This window comes from Tiliqua scincoides, chromosome 5 (genome assembly GCF_035046505.1).
Source record: "Tiliqua scincoides isolate rTilSci1 chromosome 5, rTilSci1.hap2, whole genome shotgun sequence".
In the NCBI taxonomy this organism is placed as follows: domain Eukaryota; kingdom Metazoa; phylum Chordata; class Lepidosauria; order Squamata; family Scincidae; genus Tiliqua; species Tiliqua scincoides.
This window is the reverse complement of record NC_089825.1, coordinates 127,141,408-127,151,427: the sequence shown is the minus strand read 5'-3', so window position 1 is coordinate 127,151,427 and position 10,020 is coordinate 127,141,408. Positions and strand designations below refer to the sequence as shown.

At 47.5% G+C, this 10,020-nt stretch overlaps 1 protein-coding gene across 1 annotated transcript; it reads right to left on the bottom strand.

Annotated features, from left to right (window-relative positions):
• Nucleotides 1-2,176: 2,176 nt before the first annotated feature.
• AURKB (aurora kinase B) lies at nucleotides 2,177-9,104 on the bottom strand. Its single transcript, XM_066627687.1, has 8 exons — nucleotides 8,897-9,104; nucleotides 7,072-7,213; nucleotides 6,826-6,889; nucleotides 6,499-6,690; nucleotides 5,958-6,096; nucleotides 4,938-5,086; nucleotides 4,660-4,834; nucleotides 2,177-2,804 (listed from the first exon to the last, which is right to left on the bottom strand). Exons 1-8 carry the CDS (start codon nucleotides 8,942-8,944, stop codon nucleotides 2,628-2,630), a joined length of 1,086 nt encoding a protein of 361 aa, XP_066483784.1. The 5' UTR covers nucleotides 8,945-9,104; the 3' UTR covers nucleotides 2,177-2,627.
• Between the last annotated feature and the right edge of the window lie 916 nt (nucleotides 9,105-10,020).

Here is a 10,020-nt window from a genome sequence, read left to right as displayed (position 1 = left end):
GGCTGAAAAGGCCAATCCGGGAGTGACAATCCCTTCCACACCGGGAGCAAGTGCAGTCTGTCCCTGGTCTGTCTCCCTGGCTATGGGCCTTCCTTCTTTGCCTCAGTCTGTCGGCCAAGTGTCTCTTCAAACTGGGAAAGGCCATGCTGCACAGCCTGCCTCCAAGCGGGCCGCTCAGAGGCCAGGGTTTCCCACCTGTTGAGGTTCACTCCTAAGGCCTTCAGATCCCTCTTGCAGATGTCCTTGTATCGCAGCTGTGGTCTACCTGTAGGGCGCTTTCCTTGCACGAGTTCTCCATAGAGGAGATCCTTTGGGATCCGGCCATCATCCATTCTCACGACATGACCGAGTCAACGCAGGCGTCTCTGTTTCAGCAGTGCATACATGCTAGGGATTCCAGCACGTTCCAGGACTGTGTTGTTTGGAACTTTGTCCTGCCAGGTGATGCCGAGGATGCGTCGGAGGCAGCGCATATGGAAAGCGTTCAGTTTCCTCTCCTGTTGTGAGCAAAGAGTCCATGACTCGCTGCAGTACAGAAGTGTACTCAGGACGCAAGCTCTGTAGACCTGGATCTTGGTATGTTCCCTCAGCTTCTTGTTGGACCAGACTCTTTGTGAGTCTGGAAAACGTGGTGGCTGCTTTACCGATGCGCTTGTTTAGCTCGGTATCGAGAGAAAGAGTGTCGGAGATTGTTGAGCCAAGGTACACAAAGTCATGGACAACCTCCAGTTCATGTGGATATTGTAATGCAGGGAGGCGAGTCCACATCCTGAACCATGACCTGTCCCATGACAAGCAGCATACAAGGCCTGTCCCAGTGAGCGCAACCTGCAGGTCCTCCGAGCTGCTCGCAGCAAAGTCCAGCAGGCTGCCAGAAGATGTGCTAACGACTACTGGCTGGCCCTTTAACTGGGGGAATTTCAGCAGCTGCTGCTTCTCCTCTGGGAGCTGACATGCTGCACCCTCTGAAACTCCCCCCTCTGCACTGCTGAAGGGCCAGGAGTCCTCAAGGTGGAAGGCTGGTTGGCCACCTCCTTGCGGGGGGGGGGGGGGGGGAGTTCACACACCCTCATCCCAGTGGCATAACTAGAGGGGAGCAAAGTTTTGCAGGGAGCCTCACCACTTGTGCAAGTTGGCCCCTCCCCCCAGAGCCTGAGTGGCGTAGCTAGAGGGGGGTGCAAAGCACCCTGTCTTGCAGGGAGGGGCCATACGATTGCCTCTGTTTTGCATCCACCACCCCGAAGGGCTCTGGGGGAGAGGCACTTGCACACCACAGCAAGGCTCCCTGCATGACTGGGTGCTTTGCACCCCCCTCTAGCTACACCACCGCTCACCTGCTTCAAATTCTGAACAGCTTACAACCTTTTACACACACACAGTCCAGTGTTGCCATCAGTGAGAATTAGGGCCTTTAGGTGGAGAGGTAGACCCTTCTCCAGCAAAAGCAGGAACAACCCTTCCCCCCCCCAGCTTACCTTCCCAAACCATTTTTGAAAAGGAAAAGCTGGGAGCTAGCACAAGAAGCACAACTGTGGTTCTTGCACATAGGCCTGGGGCAACATGCTTCCGTTTCTACCACACACACATGTGATGTTTGCACAGTGACCTGTTATTTTGGAGTACAAGAACCACTACTGAGGACTAGGTCTTTATGCTGCCAGACGACTCAAAGCTTCATTACAGCACAAGCTTTTGTGGACTTTCACTTCAGCAGTTGCACAGTAAAGGTCTTTAAGCAGGCAGGTATATTTCTTTTGCACATAGCAGCTGCTAAAATGTTACAGTCTTCCAACATAACTTCTATGGGAGATTAGATTGAGAGAAAGCTGCATTAGAATTTATAATGGGGCTTCACACCATCACAGCAGTGAGTCAAAGGCTTCCTCATATAGTTAATTGACAACATTGTTATGAGGTCCTTATCTGTGAATTGTCACAGAGCTTATTACAAGGTCACCCTTGTTTCACTTCCTCTTGCAAATTATTTCCCCCCTTACACCCACTTATGCTACCCGCATATGAAGAACGTCACCCCATCCATCAGAAGTGGACTTCAGTCCACAATAGCTTCTGCTGAAATGAATTTTTAAACCTTTTCAGTTGTCGAAGAACTATATAGGTCAAGCATGCCTACCCTTCTGGAAATGTATTTGACAAAATAAATTGTTGGTCTTTAAGAGTTTATTAGACAATAGTAAGGAGTACAGCTAACAATGTCCACAGATAAAAATGTATTAACCAGAAGAGTTAAAGCAGGAAATATATACACAAGGAGAGGATACTTGAGTGAAGATCAAACTCCAGTGTGGGCTGGAGGCATGCAAGCCCAATTGCATTCATCCTTGCTGCTTCCTGTATGAAGTTGGTTAATCAAGCATGGGAGCAGTTAGTTCCCAGCACTTTAGAACAATCCCCCTCCCCAAGCTGAAAAGAATACACTTCCAACAGGCAGCAGACACCAGCTCTTCCAGCAGTTCAAAAAAATAAAAACATTTTTGAAGACTGCAGTGGAATCCTTCTTGCCTACCCCCCTTTGAAGGAAAATGAGTTTTAAAAGCAGTTTGGATTAATTGAGCCAGCACTGGATGTGCTGTTCTGTCCAATTCCTCCAGTTTCTCTATGATGACCTAGTTCAAGGGTGCAGGGTTAAAAACTGGGGGCAATACGCGCCGAGAGTTGGCTTTCACCCAGGGGTGCTCCATCACATTCTGCAACGATAGCCGGTCAGCTGGGTTGTGGCGCAGCAGCTTTGAAATCAAGTCCCGGGCACCTTCTGACACGAACGGCGGGAACTTAAGATCAACCTTTGGGAAAGGAAGGAGGGCAGAATCCAGTCAGACTGCAGTTAGGACTTGAAGGCAGGCATGAGAAAAATCAAGCATTTTACACATTCGAAGCAGGACCAAGGCACATAAGAGCCCTGCTGGATCAGGCCATAGGCCCATCTAGTCCAGCTTCTTGTATCTCAAAAATGGCCCACCAAATGCCTCAGGGAATGCACAAGACAACAAGGGGCCTGCATCCTGGTGCCCTCCCTTGCATTTGGCATTCTGATGCCCATTCTGATTCAGTAGCCCAATTCAAAAATCAGGAGGTTACACATACATCATGGCTTGTAACCCGTGATAAACTTCTCCAGAAATTTTAAAGGCATCTAGGCCAGATGCCATCACCACATCCTGTGGCAAGGAGTTTCACAGTTTCACTAAATGCCCAAGAAATATTTTCTTTTGTCTGTCCACATAACATTAGAAATGTTTGTATAGACATTGCTAGATTTCTGCTTAATAGCAAAACCAGTCTCAGTGTGAAGAGGGTCTCCTTAAGGCAGTGCCCTCAGTATGAACTCGGGGTAACCCTTCCCAAACTGCTGCATATTCTGCCCCCCAACCCCACACCCAAGCAGACATTTCACAGGTGAATGTTCAGAAACACATATAGTACATATACTATCTGTTGCATATAAAAAAATCTGTGTGGATGGTAGCGCAACAAGGGCAACTTCTCTTTCCAAAATGGAACAGTGAACATACAGTCACCCTCACAAATCCAAACCAATCTGCCATTAAGCCAGCCATATTCCACCTGCCTCAGGCTCCTAACCCGGTCTGAAGTCTACTCCCATGCTATGCCCTAGCCCTCCAAACTCAGAACCTCTGCTTAAGCCATTTCTGCCCAATGTTGCATATTTGCAATAGGGACCAAATGTGTGCACCTGTGGGGCGGGCAAAAATGTGTTAAGCCAGGGATGTCAAACTCATTTCAAACAGAGGGCCAAAGTGAACATTCATAGTGCCTGTTAAGGGCCAGAAGTGGCATCAGTAAGCAGATGATGTCCAGAAACAAGCACTTTGCTCTTGCATAGAAGCTCATTAGCTGCAAATGACAGGAAAAAAACACATGAAAATCTTGTTCATATTTTCAAAATATGAGAGGCTAGTTATGCTGGCAGAGCCCAATTATAACAGGGCCACACAGGCCTTATGTTTGACACCCCAGCTTAAGTAAATCAAGTGGTAGGATGGGGAACTAAATGCTGCCTCATGTACTGTCAATGAACAGCAAGTATATGCATTGCAGTTGAAGGATGAGCAAGATACAGTACAAGGAGCAGAGAAAGGTCACATGAGAGAAAAAAGAATACCTATATACAAAAGTCCTCTTTATCCTCTAACCACCCTGTGTAATAAACAGAGAGATGACCAAAGGCCATCCCCAGAGATCCTCATGGTAGAGTAAGGGGCCTGAACCTGGATTGCCCCGGTTTAAAGTTCAACACTTTAGCATAGGGATGCGCAAACCCCAGCCCTGGGGCCGCTTACGGCCCTCGAGGCCTCTCAATGCAGCCCTCAGGGAGCCCCCAGTCTCCAATGAGCCTCTGGCCCTCCAGAGATTTGTTGGAGCCCACACTGGCCCGACGCAACTGCTCTCAGCGACTGTTTGACCTCTCGCGTAAGCTGTGGGATGAGGGCTCCCTCCACTGCTTGTTGTTTCACATCTGATGCAGTAGCAGCAGCAAAAGAAAGGCCAATCTTGCTTTGTGCAAGGCCTTTTATAGGCCTTGAGCTATTGCAAGACCTTCATTCAGTCATAAGTTCATCTTTAATATATTCATTTATGTAAACTTATGTAAACCACGTTGGCAATGAGCAGGCTTACCGACACAATGCGGCGGTATGTCTCCGAATGAGAAGCACTCTCAAAGGGAGGGTGCCCCACCAAGAACTCATAGCACAATATCCCAATGCACCAAAGGTCAACCTTCTCGTCATGTGCTTTGCCTTCAATCATTTCAGGGGGCAAGTAATCCAGGGTTCCACACATTGTCTTTCTCCTAAGGTGGGGCAAAGTGTACACAATGCATCAGAACACTCCTCAAAGCAGAAACTGGGCCCCCCATGTCCAAACCTGGACACCCCACCAAAGATGCCACCTACCTGAGTGAGGGAGCATGCACTGACCAGCCAAAGTCGGCAATCTTCAGCTCCCCCTTCAGCCCCATGAGCAGATTCTCTGGCTTGATATCCCGGTGGATCACCTTCTTACTGTGACAGTAGAGGAGAGCATCAGCCAGTTCTTCCATGTACTGTGGAAGGGAGGCAGAGGCAGGGTTGGAATGCTTTATGTGGTGGAGATCCCTGATTTCCCCCATTATTCACTTTTCTAACACTTAAGAGACCTCTGTGCTGCATCAGCATGAGAAAGGGCTACTGAGTCATTCCAAGCCAGTAGGGGCTATTTGGTGGTGGTCATTGTTCAAACTTTTTCTTCCCCTACTGATAGCTAAACAAAGGTCTGTTTCCAGAAACAGGAAATACTTAAAGGGGCCTCACCCACTCAAGTGTTCATGTAGAATCAGGAATAGCATGGGTTCAGTGTAAGGAAGGCGCCAGAGTAGTGCCAGGGAGTTGTCTTATTTGCCATTGCCCTCCTTTCTCCTGTTGAATTATAAGTGCCTTGGTTTTCGTCCTTGCATTTTTCTCCCCCCCCCCCATTTTTTTCTCATTTTATAGCCTTTTAACATCTTGAATGTTTATTGCTTATGGACCTGATGTTGGTTCACACAAGTTGCCACAGCTCCCAGATCAACCACATTCCAGTACCATTTCATTAAGGTAATACCCCACCTCCCAAAAAATTTGGAGCCCTCTGCTAACATTGGGAAAAAGTTTTCCAAGGCATAAGTTTACCTGTGCATTCATATTCTCTATAGAGGTCACACTCCACATGCCCCACTGTCTGAAGTACATCACAGTGATGCAAAAGACAGGGTCTTCTCTGTGGTAGCACCTCCCTGTAGAACTCCCTCCTTAGCCTTCAGAAAAGAACTACCTTGAGCTGCCTTTGGTAACACCACATCCTTTAGCACTTATTTAAAAATATTTGTCTACAGCCTTTCATCTCAATGGGAAGTGTTCCCTGTTCTCAAAGCATGGAAGCCAAGAGCAATAGCTCACCGTCGCACTTCTCTTCTCATCAAAACGCTGATACTTCTGCAGTTCTTTGTAGAGCTCCCCACGAGGTGCATACTCCAGAATCAAATACACACGTGTCTTGTCATGGAAGTAGTTGTAGAGGCGCAGGATATTGGGGTGACTGCAGAAAAGGAGAGACAATTAGGACCCCCTTCCAGGGGCAGAAGCAACAGATGTCTCCCAGATAGGAAAGGCAATTAATGATATCTGGTAGAAATACAGCAGAAACTACCTTTCTCTCTTTTTCAAAAAAGAATGCTGCAGTACCACACAGTTGTGCAATTGCTACATGTTGATGTGTTTAATCAAAGGCAGAACCCAAAAATTGCTGTAGAATTTTAAGACAGATACAACAGCTTCCACTCCCAGAATGAACTCCCCTCCATATTCTCTTCCTGGAAAAGAGGTTCTCAATCTGCCTGCTTTGCCCGAGTCTTGTTTAAGTGGCTTATATTCCACCTTTCCAAGAGCACGCAATCCTGCTTCAAGCTTTCTCAAGGTCTCCTGCATTGCCTCCACAAACCTGAGGTGACACTGGATCTCAATCTCACGCCGTAACTGATGTTCCACGCCTTCTTTCTCCATTTGGGATTTGAAGAGCACCTTGAGCGCCACAATGAACTTGGACTCTTTCTCCCGGGCCAGGTACACATTGCCAAACTTCCCTTTGCCCAGTGGCCGCCCAATCTCAAAGTCATCAATGGTGAATACTCGCCTGGGGTGTGGAGGGGCAGACAAGGGGAGTGAACACACAACAGACTGAGTTTTAGGACACAATGCAAAGAGTCAGTACATGCAAAGATTGTTCCAGTCCCCACCTCCTTCTGAAATCATTAAGAGAAGAACTCACTCAGGACCTTGCTGGGCTGGCTGGGAAGTGGAACTCGACTCAACTGGCACCCTGCCTGGGACAGCTATTGAGAGGGGAAACAAGTCAGCAGGCTTCTCCCACACAAGCCCCATCAGGCTGTGCTACCAGTAGTTTCAGCACTAGTTGTGAAGAGGCATGTCCCATTTCTCAACCAGCAGTACAGGACCATGACATCCTGCAATCCTCCCTCCACTTCTAGCCACACCCTCAAACAGACAGTCTTACCAGGGTTCTGGACAAAAGGCGGCCTCAAGCTGTGTTTTGCACTGTTGGTCATGGCTCTCTGCATCAAGAGTGATCCTGAAGGGGTGCTGGACGGAGTGCAGGGAACTCGCTGAGGGCCAGTCAAGCTGCCAAGTTGGTACTTCTTGAAAGGAACAATACAAGAACAGGAGGATAAAGGCAAATAGACTTTCCTTCCCCCACCCCCTCTTGTAACCCTGCTCAAAATCAGACCTTAGAAGACCGGTTTCATTTATTTTTAATTATGATTCTACTTCCAACTGTTTCAAGGCCATTTGTTAGGCAGTTAAAGAAGAGTTTTCAGAAGGTGGAGAGAGAGAATTTATGCAGGACATGGGGCTTCAGCGTTCTGCAGAGCCCACCAACCCAGATTCAACTTCCTTTGATCATGTGTGCAAACCCTCTGGCATCTTTCAGAGGCAGATTCAGTGCTGCTTAAAATCCTCCTCAACTCCATCTATTTACAATATGCAGACTGTCGGGGAACCTCCCATCACACCTGAAGAAGAATCTCAAAGTTTGAAAATTTACTGTTTCAATGCCTTTAATGGATTAACAATATATCACTCCACTTGAGATTGGAATTTAACACTGTACCTTTGTGTCCACTGAACTAATCTTGTCTGGAAAAGCAGCATGTAAACAAATGTATTTCTCCCAAATGAAATATCACTACTCTTTAACTGTAATTCAGATTGTCACAATGAAGTAAGGGTAGCTATGTTGTATTCTTTGGGGGGAAAGTGGCAATAACTATCATCTACCTGTATTGAACTCTCTAACTATTCTGCCAGTTTACCACTAGGAAATGGAGACAGTTGGCCCTTTCCTTAAATCCATAAGAGCAGACTCACATCACCCCAAATGGCCATAGAAGATGTTTCTCTCATAGTACTGTGTGCACTTCCATTTGAGTTCCATCTCATCATTTCACACCACACAGAGTTAAAAAAATCTAGAGTCACAGTACATCTCTAGGTTTTCTGTAGTCAACTTCTATGTTGCCTCAAGCCCTGCAGCACAGGAAGAGCCCTACTGAAGTAGACTTCAGGCCCATCCAGTCCAGATTCCCATGTCCCACAGTAGCCATAAGAACATAAGAACAGCCCCACTGGATCAGGCCACAGGCCCATCTAGTCCAGCTTCCTGTATCTCACAGCGGCCCACCAAATGCCCCAGGGAGCACACCAGATAACAAGAGACCTCATCCTGGTGCCCTCCCCTGCATCTGGCCTTCTGACATAACCCATTTCTAAAATCAGGAGGTTGTGCATACACATCATGGCTTGTACCCCGTAATGGATTTTTCCTCCAGAAACTTGTCCAATCCCCTTTTAAAGGCGTCTAGGGTAGACGCCAGCACCACATCCTGTGGCAAGGAGTTCCACAGACCGACCACACGCTGAGTAAAGAAATATTTTCTTTTGTCTGTCCTAACCCGCCCAACACTCAATTTTAGTGGATGTCCCCTGGTTCTGGTGTTATGTGAGAGTGTAAAGAGCATCTCCCTATCCACTCTGTCCATCCCCTGCATGTCTCAATCATGTCCCCCCTGAGGCGCCTCTTTTCTAGGCTGAAGAGGCCCAAATCTAGCCATTCAGATGTCTCTAGGAAGCCCACAACCAGGAGTTGCCACCTCAAGCAGTAGGGCAGATCAGCCTGGACCCTCTGGTGACCATGTCTCCTGATCGGTCTTCCCCTCAGTCAAGAACCCCTCAGCACCACCTTGCCACTCCTAAATCTTGGACACAGAAGCTACCATTCTGCGCCAGCCACGCTGTCTCTTAATACCAACAACTCAGCTTACTTTGGAAACACTGCTGTAGGCCCTGCTCATGTTTTCCTTGTTCGCCATCCCAGATGCTGACGGGTGTACCTCTTTCTTCCGCACACAGTTCAGATCACAAACTCCTCAGAGGAAGAACAAAGCAGTCCTAGATTTCTACAGCAAGCCAAAAACACTGATCAGGATGACTGCAGCTCCAGTGCTTCTGAGTCAGTCAACCAAGCCCACAGACAGCTATATGAAGAAAGGGAAAAATTATCCAAATATCAGTTAAACCAACAGCTATCATCCACCACACATTATCTGGGCTCCAAAGGAATAGACACACACAGTGATTGAGTACATAAGCTAATAGAAACCACCATCATAGGTGGCAGTGCCAACAGGGCTGTACAGTTCGACTCCCTAAAGGTCTGCCAGACTTTGTTTTAATAAATATTCTCTCATATCTCACCACCTGTTGTTGGCCTGTAGAGATTTTAAATTCCATCCCTGGCTCTGCACAACGCATCAATTAACCCATCACTAACAGAATAAACTCAGGCCTAGGCCCAGCCATTCAGGTCAGGTCAGTACAGTCAGTAGGCAAAGTCTTACCTGGACTGCGCTGCTTAAATGCATGCATTTAAACACGTACACTTGTCACAGGGAACCTGACCCTGATCCTCTCTCTCCAACATTGTGTTTTTCTAAGTTCTATGTTAAATCTCCACAGCATTCATTATTTCGCAAGCTTTTGTCAGCCCACAGTACTCTAGAGCAGGGGTCTTCAAACCCCGGCCCGGGGGCCAGATGCGGCCTGCAGCAAGCATCTTTCCAGCCCGCTGCCAACCTCTTGTCCCCTGAAAGCCTCTGACTCACTCAACTGAACATGACCAAAACTGTGCTCTGATTGTGTCTGGAGGGTCTTCTGAGGGCCAGAGAGGTTGAATGAATGAGCCCATTCACTCATCTAAGTTCCATCTCTAATTTATTTATTTAAATTTTATATTTAAATTTTTTTCCGGCCCTCCACACCACGACCAGATATTTGATGCGGCCCTCTGGCCAAAAGGTTTGGAGACCCCTGCTCTAGAGAAAGAAGGATACAAATCTCATATCCAAAGGATACCACTTTGATTAAGATGCTTAGCACTTCGAAAGTG

Bases quoted from the DNA above. Each gene is read 5' to 3' on its own strand.
- AURKB (XM_066627687.1), bottom strand. From the start codon at position 8,944: ATGGCGAACAAGGAAAACATGAGCAGGGCCTACAGCAGTGTTTCCAAA. The intron at 7,214-8,896 runs GTAAGCTGAGTT...GTTCCTTTCAAG, and splicing joins CCTACAGCAGTGTTTCCAAA to AAGTACCAACTTGGCAGCTT. The intron at 4,835-4,937 runs GTAGGTGGCATC...GCCCCACCTTAG, and splicing joins GTGCATGCTCCCTCACTCAG to GAGAAAGACAATGTGTGGAA.